Below are 12,133 nucleotides of genomic sequence, written 5' to 3'. Positions count from 1 at the left end.
GGAAGTTGAAGGAGGAAAGTAGTAGAGAGGAGAAAAGTGACAGCAAAGAGCCTGAAGTTGGTCCGGGTGTGTGGCCCGGACAGGACAGCAAGGTTGGCAGGATGTGGTGACCGTCTGCAGTGGAGGCCGATTGGAGTCTGCCGTAAGGACCGTGGACGGGTGGTGACCCGGCCGTACCGGACCGGTATACAAAGAGAAGCCAGCACCATTGGCAGGGGCCTTTCGGATCCCGGCAAGGCTTGGTGTCGCCGTGAATTTGCCAAATCCGTTAGTGAAGGGGACCTCAGGGTTTCCAAACAGCCAAGTCACGATAGAAGGCAACCGTCCAACCGTGAAGGGGAGACACCGCCACCGCCAAGGGCAACCGTCTCCCAGGGCCAGCGCCTGTGGGCAAAAGGGGCTCCTCCGGCCCATATCCAGGTCGGGGAGCGGGTTACCGGTGGGAAACCATCACTACCAACACTGAACTTAGGTGCAGGGAGAGACAGTCATCACTAACCTGCAGGGAGGAACAACCGCAGCCGTCCGAGGGACCCGTCCATCCAGCCACTTGTTTTACCGTGAACTGTGTCATCATCATTGGGCTGAGTGAGTACCTCCGTGCCGTGCGGCACAGCGCTGCCCCTGCGACCTTGCACCTCATCAGGCCCCGCAACCTGCCTGTCATCCATCTCTACCCCATCACCGGGCCCTGGGACAACCAACCCCCCTACCCACGGCGTGGAGAAATAACAACAAAGCTGCTCCCTGTCACAGGCTCCCGGGATCCCCGTCCAGAGCAGCGGTGGTGTCCACACAATCACCACAACCGTGGATGGCGTCACGGACAATATCCCCAAAACCCAAACGACCCCTTTTCACTCACGGGCGATGAGCGCCGCTCGAGTCCCCGGGATCCGGCCATCGCTCGAGCCACCGAGCAGCAGCAGCCGTAGAGCAGCGGCAGCCGGACCCGAGCAGTGGGAGAGCGCAGCGTCCCCTCCTCCGCCCGCAACACTTCCAGCTTGGGACTGGTGTGTAGGGTAAAGTGGATGAGGATGCGCAGGAGGAGGAGGAGGCTGAGGAGCATGACATTCCGGAGCTGTAGAGTGTGGGTGAAACCCTGACTGAGGTAGGGCCTGCAAAACTTGGTGTGTGAAGGACGTGTTCCGTCCCTCGCTCAGACTGGGTCCCAGCTTCCACAATATTAACCCAGTGTGACGTCAACGAGATGTAGCGGCCTTGCCCACATGCACTTGTCCACGTGTCTGTGGTTAGGTGGACTTTGGCTGAAACAGCGTTGTTCAGGGCACGTGTGATGTTTTGTGACACGTGGTTATGCAATGCGGGGACGGCACACCGGGAGAAATAGTGGCGGCTGGGGACCGAGTAATGTGGGACAGCTGCCACCATCAGGTCGTGGAATGCTTCTGTCTCAACCAGCCTAAAAGGCAACATTTCAAGCGCAAGCAGTCGCGAAATGTTAGCATTTAGAAGTGTGGCATGTGGGTCGTTGGCAGTGTATTTGCGCCTGCGTTCAAAGGTTTGCTGAATGGATAACTGAACGCTGCGCTGGGACAAGGACGTGCTTGATGATGGTGTTATTTCTGCGTGGGCAACTGCAGGTGCAGGGCCGGAGGAGGCTTGTTCTCGGGCAGCATGGACAGGGGATTGGCTCGCATGCACAACAAGCGAAGACGAAGCAGTGACATCAGCAAGCACTCCTCCTCGACTCTGTTGTACATCCCACAAAGTCGGGTGCTTGGCTGACATGTGCCTGATCATGCTGGTGGTGGTCAGGCTGCTAGTTTTGGTACCCCTGCTGATGCTGGCACGGCAGGTGTTGCAAATGGCCTTTTTAGAATCATCTGGAGCCAACTTAAAAAACTGCCAGACTCGGGAAGATCTAACATTTGTACAGGCACCTTGTGTCGTGTTGTTCCGGGGAACAGTTGCCTGACGTCTGCCTGGGGCCACCACCCTGCTTCTTACTGCCTGTTGGGATGCTACGCCTCCCTCTGCATATCCTCCTGCCAGGTTGGCTCAGTTACTGGATCATCCACCACGTCGTCTTCCTCTTCCGCACCCTGCTCCTCCTCCTGACTTCCTGACAATTGTGTCTCATCATCGTCCACCCCTTGTTGAGACACGTTGCCAACTTCGTGAGAACGTGGCTGCTCAAATATTTGGCCATCTGTACATACGATCTCCTCATGACCCACTTCAACATGAGCTGGCGAGAGGCCAGAATGTGCGAATTGAAACGTGAACAGCTCTTCCGAGTGTCCAAGTTTGGGATCATTAATGTCCGAGGACGTGTACTCAGCCTTGTGGTAGGAAGGAGGATCAGGTTCTGAAATGTGCGGTGCAGTATCACGGCTACTGACACTTGACCGTGTGGAAGACAGAGTGTTTGTGGTGGTGCCAATCTGACTGGAAGCATTATCCGCTATCCAACTAACAACCTGTTGACACTGGTCTTGGTTCAAGAGCGGTGTACTGCTGCGGTCCCCAAGAATTTGGGACAGGACGTGCGAGCGAGTAGATGTGGCCCTTTGTTGTGGCGAAATTAGAGCTTGCACACGACCTCGGTCTCTGCCTGCACCACCATCACGTCCACTTCCTTGTTCGTTGGCAACGCCCTTGCGCATTTTGCAATGCTGTGCTGATGTGTATTCACTAGACTTGTGCGTTATATCCAAGTTTTTGCAAAACGCACACAAGTGCAGCGGAAAGCTGCCACCAACAGGCACACACGTGCGGTTTTTAAATGCAAGCACGGAGGCACTAAGAACCTAACAGGTCTCTATCCAGGGACAACGTGGAGCCTCCCAATTTTTGGCTGCCCTGCCTAAGGGCTATACTACAATAGACCCACTTCCTTACAATGGGCACTTCAGGTTTACAGGCCCTCATGCACGTCTCTATCCAGGGACAACGTGGAGCCTCCCAATTTTTGGCTGCCCTGCCTAAGGGCTATACTACAATAGACCCACTTCCTTCCAATGGGCACTTCAGGTTTACAGGCCCTCATGCACGTCTCTATCCAGGGACAACGTGGAGCCTCCCAATTTTTGGCTGCCCTGCCTAAGGGCTATACTACAATAGACCCACTTCCTTACAATGGGCACTTCAGGTTTACAGACCCTCATGCACGTCTCTATCCAGGGACAACGTGGAGCCTCCCAATTTTTGGCTGCCCTGCCTAAGGGCTATACTACAATAGACCCACTTCCTTCCAATGGGCACTTCAGGTTTACAGGCCATCATGCACGTCTGTATGCAGGGGCATTGGTGAACCTCACAATTTTGGACTGCCCTGGCAAAGGAAAATACTACAAAGACTCACTTCCTCAAAATGGGCACATTAGACTCAGAGGCCTTTATGTACATCTCTTCTCAGGGACATCGGAGTGCCACACAATGTTTTACGTAAAATCTTTCATGTAGTAATCTCAAAAAGTAACATACATTAGCTCTATCTCACTATTGGTTATGTGCCCTTAACATTTCCGCCATGAAAATTCATTTTGGTGTCATTTTGGAAGGTTTTCTGGTGAGTCCGTAAAAATGGCGTAAAACGCGGACTAAATTGTTCACAGCTGTGACTTTTGAGTGATAAATGCTTCAAGGGGTCTTCCCCATGCTGTTGCCATGTCATTTGAGCACTCTTCAGAGACTTTTGTGCCATTTTTAGGGTTTCTACATGCTGCCGGTGGTCATTTCACAAAAATACTCGGGTCTCCCATAGGATAACATTGGGCTCGTTGCTCGGGCCGAGTACACGAGTATCTTGGGAGGCTCGGCCCGAGCTTCGAGCACCCGAGCTTTTTAGTACTCGCTCATCACTAGTCGTAACATCTAACCAAACAAACAAAAAAAGCGATCGCAGAGCCGTACACTTAATGCTGAGGAGCTGCAATACCAGGCAAAGCCACCAACAAATGAGCGGCGCTGTGACCGGTAAACCATAAACTGGACGTGGTGCTCATCGTTCAGCCCTGATATAAGTGTGTGTTGCATGTACAGAACCACCAGGGTCAGATGTCAGCCCATAGTCACTCTTTTTATTTCTGTTTTAGTAGGTGGTGACGTGGAGTCGGACCCCTCTTCATTCGGAGCCAATGAGCAGTTCCCTGACCCGAGGTCCTCTTGTCAACAAGGTTATTCATGATTTGTTCCATTCCCTTGAATGTTAAGCCTTTTGTAGATTCGTTTTATTCTTGGAATTAATGTTTTTCTTTCTCAATAAATGGAGTTTTGTATTGTTAAAAATAAGAACCTCCTTTAATGCACAGAATGCCGGCCTGGAGCATATACACACATCACTTCTCATCTTACTACTTTAACCCCTTAAAGGGAACCTGTCACGACTTTTTCGGCCTATAAGCTGCGGCCAACACCAGTGGGCTCTTATATACAGCATTCTAACATGCTGTATATAAGAGCCCAGGCCGCTGTGTAAAACAAAAATACACTTTATAATACTCACCGAAGGCTACTTTCACACATCAGTTTTCTGCATTCAGGCACAATCCTTTTTTCTTTGTCGCTCCATTGGGAGACCCAGACAATTGGGTGTATAGCTTCTGCCTCTGGAGGCCACACAAACAAAGTATTACACTTTAAAAAGTGTAACCCCTCCCCTCTGCCTATACACCCTTCCGTGAACCACGGGCTCCCCAGTTTTATGCTTTGTGTGGAAGGAGGCACACATCCAGGCAGTCACATCACTTCGGAGAGTGTCTGAGCTTGCAGCGCTGTCATGCAAAGCCCCCTTCCTGGTTTTTCGCCAGGATAAGGTGGTTCTGCGTCCTGTCCCGGAATTTCTCCCTAAGGTGGTATCCCCTTTTCATCTAAATCAGGATATCTCCTTGCCTTCCTTTTGCCCTAATCCAATTCACCAGTGTGAAAAGGATTTGCACTCTTTGGATCTAGTGAGAGCACTCCGGTTATACGTGTCTCGCACGGCGCCCCTGCGCCGTTCAGATGCGCTCTTTGTCCTTGTCGCTGGCCAGCGTAAGGGCTCTCAGGCCTCCAAGTCAACCTTGGCTCGGTGGATCAAGGAACCGATTCTCGAGGCCTACCGTTCTTCGGGGCTTCCGCTCCCTTCAGGGCTGAAAGCCCATTCTACCAGAGCCGTAGGTGCGTCCTGGGCATTGCGGCACCGGGCGACGGCTCAGCAGGTGTGTCAGGCAGCTACGTGGTCTAGTCTGCACACTTTCACGAAACACTATCAGGTGCATACCTATGCTTCGGCAGACGCCAGTCTAGGTAGGCGAGTCCTTCAGGCGGCGGTTGCCCACCTGTAAGAGGGGGCCGTTTTCGGCTCTTTTGATTGAGGTATTCTTTTACCCACCCAGGGACTGCTCTTGGACGTCCCAATTGTCTGGGTCTCCCAATGGAGCGACAAAGAAAAAGGGAATTTTGTTTACTTACCGTAAATTCCTTTTCTTCGGCGCTCCATTGGGAGACCCAGACGATTGGGTGTATAGCACTGCCTCCGGAGGCCACACAAAGCATTACACTAAAAAGTGTAAGGCCCCTCCCCTTCTGGCTATACACCCCCAGTGGGATCACTGGCTCACCAGTTTTCTGCTTTGTGCGAAGGAGGTCAGACATCCACGCATAGCTCCACTGTTTAGTCAGCAGTAGCTGCTGACTCTATCGGATGGAAGAAAAGAGGGCCCAGATAGGGCCCCCAGCATGCTCCCTTCTCACCCCACTTGCGGTTTGTAAGGTTGAGGTACCCATTGCGGGTACGGAGGCTGGAGCCCACATGCTGCTTTCCTTCCCCATCCCCCTGAGGGGCTCTGTGGAAGTGGGATCTTACCGGTCCCCAAACCCTGAGGCCGAGCTCCATCCACAGACCCAGAGACCCTGCTGGAGGAGCTGAGTACAGTCAGGGACAAGGCCCTGCAACGTTCAGGTACTCTGTGTCCCCGCACAGACAGGCCACGCACACTCCAGGCTTGCTGGGTGTGCTAGTGCGCCGGGGGCACTAGCGCTGCGCGCTCGGGTTAGAGTCACTGCAGCTTAGCTGAGTGATTTTATGTCTTGGGAACTACCGCGCCGGCCGCTCCGGGAGCGGCGGCGCCGCTGGGACTTGTAGTGCGCTGGGGACTCGCGCTGCCCGCGCTTTTACGGCGGCAGCGCTCATAAATCTAGTCCCCGGCTTTTGCGGCCTAGTTACGGTTCGTTCCCGCCCCCACCCTGTCACTCAGGGAAAGGGAGAGACGCTGTGCAATAGGCAGCGCCGAGGGCTGGAGCCTTATTTACATGCTCCAGCCCTCTCACTGGGCACAGTGGGGACGCAAGTTTCCCGCTCTTGGTCTCAACACGCCCAGGGCCCGCCCCCCCTCCACAGAGACGCCGGCAGCCATTCCTGCATGCAGTCTGGCTGGGGAACGGACACAGGCTCTGGGGGACTCCGACAAGGGACTCTGGCGACCACACACCCGCGTTTATGCGGGCGGTAAGCTGCACATAAGTGCTGGCCCCACTAGTGCCACAGTGTTATTTGGTGCATTTTTTCCCTGTACCATATATATTTATATTGCACTGTACAGTCGCTTCTTGGCTTATACCCTACATTGCTCTGAGGAGACAACAACATGTCATCCGCAAAACGCAAGGGTGCCAAGGCACAGGCGGTATGCACTGCTTGTGCCGCATGTGGGGCTAATCTACCGGCAGGTTCCAATGACCCCCATTGTGTGCAATGTTCCATCCCTGTGCCACTTCGTCAGCCAGAGTCTATGGTAGTAGTGGCCCAGGCAGAGACGCCTGTGAACCCTGCCCCGGTGACGGGGACAGAATTTGCAGTTTTTGCTGATAAGATGTCTGTGACTATGACAAAAATCCTGGAAACCTTGCAGTCCAGGCCAGTTTCTCAGACCATGGACACTGCTGTGTCTATGCTCCCCGGTCCCCCTCAGTTGGAACTAATCCGTACTTCAAGGGGGTCCCAGGCATCACAGGCTGAAGACTCTGACTCGGATGACAGTCCCAGGCAGCCTAAGCGGGCTCGCTGGGAAAGACCCTCGCCGTCATCACACTGGTCAGGGTCTCAGCGAGACGAGGCTCTGTATGAGGAGACAGAGGTGGGTGATCAGGAATCTACTCCTGACACCGCTCTCAATCTAGATACCCCTGATGGTGACGCTATGGTAAATGACCTTATAGCGGCCATCAATAGACTGTTGGATATTTCTCCCCCAGCCCCTTCTGCTGAGGAGGCAGCGGCACAGCAGGAGAAGTTCCATTTCAGGTATCCCAAGCGTAAACTGAGTACTTTTCTGGACCACGCTGACTTCAGAGAAGCAGTCCAGAAACATCATGCTTATCCAGATAAGCGTTTCTCCAAACGTCTTAAGGATACACGTTATCCCTTTCCCCCTGACGTGGTCAAACGCTGGACCCAGTGTCCAAAGGTGGACCCCCCAATCTCCAGGCTTGCGGCTAGATCCATAGTTGCAGTGGAAGATGGGGCTTCACTTAAAGATGCCAATGACAGACAGATGGACCTTTGGTTAAAGTCTGTCTATGAAGCTATCGGCGCGTCGTTTGCTCCAGCATTCGCGGCCGTGTGGGCACTCCAAGCTATTTCAGCTGGCCTGGAACAAGTGGACTCTATCATACGTCCAGCAGTGCCGCGAGTAGCGTCCCTAACCTCGCAAATGTCTGCGTTTGCGACTTACGCTATCAACGCTGTCCTGGACTCTACGAGCCGTACCTCAATGGCGTCTGCCAACTCTGTGGTTTTGCGCAGAGCCTTGTGGTTAAAGGAATGGAAAGCAGATTCTGCTTCCAAGAAATGTTTAACCAGCTTGCCACTATCTGGAGACAGACTGTTTGGTGAGCAATTGGCTGAGATCATTAAACAGTCCAAGGGTAAGGACTCCTCCTTACCCCAGCCCAGATCGAGCAAACCTCAACAGAGGAAGTGGCAGTCGAGGTTTCGGTCCTTTCGAGGCTCCAGCAAGACTCAATTCTCCTCGTCCAAAGGGACTCAGAAGGAGCAAAGGAGCTCAGATTCCTGGCGGGCTCACTCACGCCCCAAGAAAACAACCGGAGGAACCGCTTCCAAGGCGGCTGCCTCATGACTTTCGGCCTCATCCCTCCGCATCCTCGGTCGGTGGCAGGCTCTCCCGCTTTTGCGACATTTGGCTGCCACAGGTCAAAGACCGGTGGGTAGCAGACATTTTGTCTCACGGGTACAGGATAGAATTCAGTTCTCATCCTCCGCCTCGGTTCTTCAGAACCTCCCCACATCCCGACCGAGCAAATGCCCTTCTGCAGGCGGTGTGCTCACTAAGAGCAGAAGGAGTGGTGATCCCTGTTCCTCTGCAGGAACAAGGGCAAGGTTTTTACTCCAATCTCTTCGTGGTTCCAAAAAAGGACGGCTCGTTCCGTCCTGTTCTGGACCTAAAGCTGCTCAACAAGCATGTGAACGCCAGGCGGTTCCGGATGGAATCCCTCCGCTCGGTCATTGCCTCAATGTCTCAAGGAGATTTCCTTGCATCAATAGACATCAAAGATGCTTATCTCCACGTGCCGATTGCTACAGAGCACCAACGTTTTCTACGTTTCGTGATAGCAGACGACCATCTCCAGTTCGTAGCTCTGCCATTTGGTCTGGCGACAGCCCCACGGGTTTTCACCAAGGTCATGGCGGCAGTGGTAGCAGTCTTGCATTCTCAGGGACACTCTGTGATCCCTTACTTGGACGATCTACTTGTCAAAGCACCCTCTCAAGAGGCATGCCAACACAGCCTGAATGTTGCGCTGGAGACTCTCCAGACTTTCGGGTGGATCATCAACTTTTCAAAGTCAAACCTGGCACCGACTCAATCACTAACGTATCTTGGCATGGAGTTTCATACTCTCTCAGCGATAGTGAAGCTTCCGCTGGACAAGCAGCGGTCTCTACAGACAGGGGTGCAGTCTCTCCTTCAGGGTCAGTCGCACCCCTTAAGGCGCCTCATGCACTTCCTAGGGAAGATGGTGGCAGCAATGGAGGCAGTCCCGTTCGCGCAGTTTCATCTGCGTCCACTTCAATGGGACATTCTCCGCCAATGGGACGGGAAGACAACTTCCCTAGACAGGAAAGTCTCCCTTTCTCAGACGGCCAAGGATTCTCTGCTATGGTGGCTTCTTCCCACCTCATTATCGCAGGGAAGATCATTCCTGCCCCCATCCTGGGCAGTGGTCACGACAGACGCGAGTCTGTCAGGGTGGGGAGCAGTTTTTCTCCACCACAGGGCTCAAGGGACGTGGACTCAGCAGGAGTCCACCCTTCAGATCAATGTTCTGGAAATCAGAGCAGTGTATCTTGCCCTATTAGCCTTCCAGCAGTGGCTGGAAGGAAAACAGATCCGAATTCAGTCGGACAACTCCACAGCGGTGGCATACATCAACCACCAAGGAGGGACACGCAGTCGGCAAGCCTTCCAGGAAGTCAGGCGGATTCTGATGTGGGTAGAGGAAAGAGCATCCACCATATCAGCAGTTCACATCCCGGGCGTAGAAAACTGGGAAGCAGACTTCCTCAGTCGCCAGGGCATGGACGCAGGGGAATGGTCCCTTCATCCGGACGTGTTTCAGGAAATCTGCCGCCGCTGGGGGGTGCCGGACGTCGACCTAATGGCGTCTCGGCACAACAACAAGGTCCCGACCTTCATAGCGCGGTCTCGCGATCAAAGAGCTCTGGCGGCGGACGCCTTAGTGCAAGATTGGTCGCAGTTCCGGCTCCCTTATGTGTTCCCACCTCTGGCACTCTTGCCCAGAGTGTTACGCAAGATCAGATCCGATTGCGGCCGCGTCATACTCGTCGCCCCAGACTGGCCGAGGAGGTCGTGGTACCCGGATCTGTGGCATCTCACGGTCGGCCAACCGTGGGCACTACCAGACCGTCCAGACTTACTGTCCCAAGGGCCGTTTTTCCATCGGAATTCTGCGGCCCTGAACCTGACTGTGTGGCCATTGAGTCCTGGATCCTAGCGTCTTCAGGATTATCCCAAGGGGTCGTGGCCACTATGAGACAGGCTAGGAAGCCCACGTCTGCTAAGATCTACCACAGAACGTGGAAGATTTTCTTATCCTGGTGCTCTGCACAAGGAGTATCTCCCTGGCCATTCGCGTTTCCTGTCTTTCTTTCCTTCCTGCAATCTGGGTTGGAAAAGGGCTTGTCGCTCGGCTCCCTTAAAGGGCAAGTCTCGGCACTATCCGTGTTTTTTCAGAAGCGTCTAGCACGACTTTCTCAGGTGCGCACGTTCCTGCAGGGGGTTTGTCATATCGTACCTCCGTACAGGCGGCCGTTAGATCCGTGGGATCTAAACAAGGTCCTTGTTGCTCTCCAGAAGCCGCCCTTCGAGCCTCTGAGGGATGTGTCACTTTCTCGACTCTCACAGAAAATGGCCTTTCTGGTAGCGGTCACGTCTCTTCGGAGAGTGTCCGAACTAGCAGCGCTGTCATCCAAGGCTCCTTTCCTGGTGTTCCACCAGGACAAGGTAGTGCTGCGCCCCATTCAGGAGTTTCTCCCTAAGGTGGTATCCTCTTTTCATCTTAATCAGGATATCTCCTTGCCTTCCTTTTATCCGCATGCAGTTCATCGGTATGAAAAGGATTTACATTTGTTGGATCTGGTGAGAGCACTCAGAATCTACATTTCCCGCACGGCGCCCCTGCGCCGCTCGGATGCGCTCTTTGTCCTTGTCGCTGGTAAGCGCAAAGGGTCGCAGGCTTCCAAAGCCACCCTGGCTCGATGGATCAAAGAACCAATTCTTGAAGCCTACCGTTCTGCTGGGCTTCCGGTTCCATCAGGGCTGAAGGCCCACTCTACCAGAGCCGTGGGTGCGTCCTGGGCATTACGACACCAGGCTACGGCTCAACAGGTGTGCCAGGCAGCTACCTGGTCGAGTCTGCACACTTTCACCAAACATTATCAGGTGCATACCTATGCTTCGGCGGACGCCAGCCTAGGTAGAAGAGTCCTGCAGGCGGCAGTTGCCTCCCCGTAGGGGAGGGCTGTCTTTGCAGCTCTAACATGAGGTATTTCTTTACCCACCCAGGGACAGCTTTTGGACGTCCCAATCGTCTGGGTCTCCCAATGGAGCGCCGAAGAAGAAGGGAATTTTGTTACTTACCGTAAATTCCTTTTCTTCTAGCTCCTATTGGGAGACCCAGCACCCGCCCTGTTGTCCTTCGGGATTTTTGGTTGTTTCTTCGGCGCTCTATTGGGAGACCCAGACGATTGGGTGTATAGCACTGCCTCCGGAGGCCACACAAAGCAATTACACTAAAAAGTGTAAGGCCCCTCCCCTTCTGGCTATACACCCCCAGTGGGATCACTGGCTCACCAGTTTTCGGCTTTGTGCGAAGGAGGTCAGACATCCACGCATAGCTCCACTGTTTGTAGTCAGCAGTAGCTGCTGGCTCTATCGGATGGAAGAAAAGAGGGCCCATATAGGGCCCCCAGCATGCTCCCTTCTCACCCGCGGTTGGTGCTTGTAAGGTTGAGGTACCTATTGCTGGTACAGAGGCTGGAGCCCACATGCTGTTTTCCTTCCACATCCCCTGGAGGGCTCTGTGGAAGTGGGATCTTGCCGGCCCCCAAGCCCTGGGGCCGGGCTCCATCCACAGACCCATAGAACCTGCTGGATTGGGAGCGGGAGTGCCGTTCAGGGACAAGGCCCTGCAACTTTCAGGTACTCTGTGTCCCCGGCAGGCACGGACACTCTCAGGGCTTGCTGAGCGTTGTAGTGCGCCGGGGACAGTGGCGCTGTACGCTGGGGGTTAGGTCACTGCAGCTTTGCTGAGTGACGTTGTGTGTTGGGAACTACTGCGCCGACCGCTCCTGGAGCGGCGGCGCAGCTGCGACTTGTGGTGCGCCGGGGGCTTTGCGCCGACCGCGCTTTTACGGCGGCGGCGCTTTTAACTTTAGCCCCCGGCTTCTGCGGCCTAGCGCCGCTTCGTTCCCGCCCCCACCCTGTCAATCAGGGTAGGGGAGAGACGCTGCTCAATGGCAGCGCCGAGGGCTGGAGCCTTATTTACATGCTCCAGCCCTCTCACTAGGCACAAGGGGAAGCAGACTTCCCGCTCTTCGTCGGTGTACGCCCAGGGCCCGCCCCCCCTCTCCACAAGGACGCCGGCA

At 54.3% G+C, this 12,133-nt stretch overlaps 1 protein-coding gene across 1 annotated transcript in view; it reads left to right on the top strand.

Annotated features, from left to right (window-relative positions):
* TDRD6 (tudor domain containing 6) overlaps positions 1–12,133 on the top strand; it is a 277,890-nt gene that overhangs the window by 38,208 nt on the left and 227,549 nt on the right. The window contains exon 3 of the mRNA XM_075341613.1: positions 4,065–4,142. Within this exon, the coding sequence (XP_075197728.1) occupies positions 4,065–4,142 (78 nt within the window). The remainder of the gene's footprint in view (positions 1–4,064; positions 4,143–12,133) is intronic.

The sequence above is a fragment of the Anomaloglossus baeobatrachus genome, chromosome 3, assembly GCF_048569485.1.
Source record: "Anomaloglossus baeobatrachus isolate aAnoBae1 chromosome 3, aAnoBae1.hap1, whole genome shotgun sequence".
Lineage (NCBI taxonomy): Eukaryota > Metazoa > Chordata > Amphibia > Anura > Aromobatidae > Anomaloglossus > Anomaloglossus baeobatrachus.
The sequence above is the reverse complement of the archived record's forward strand: the minus strand, read 5'-3'. Positions and strand labels throughout refer to the sequence as shown.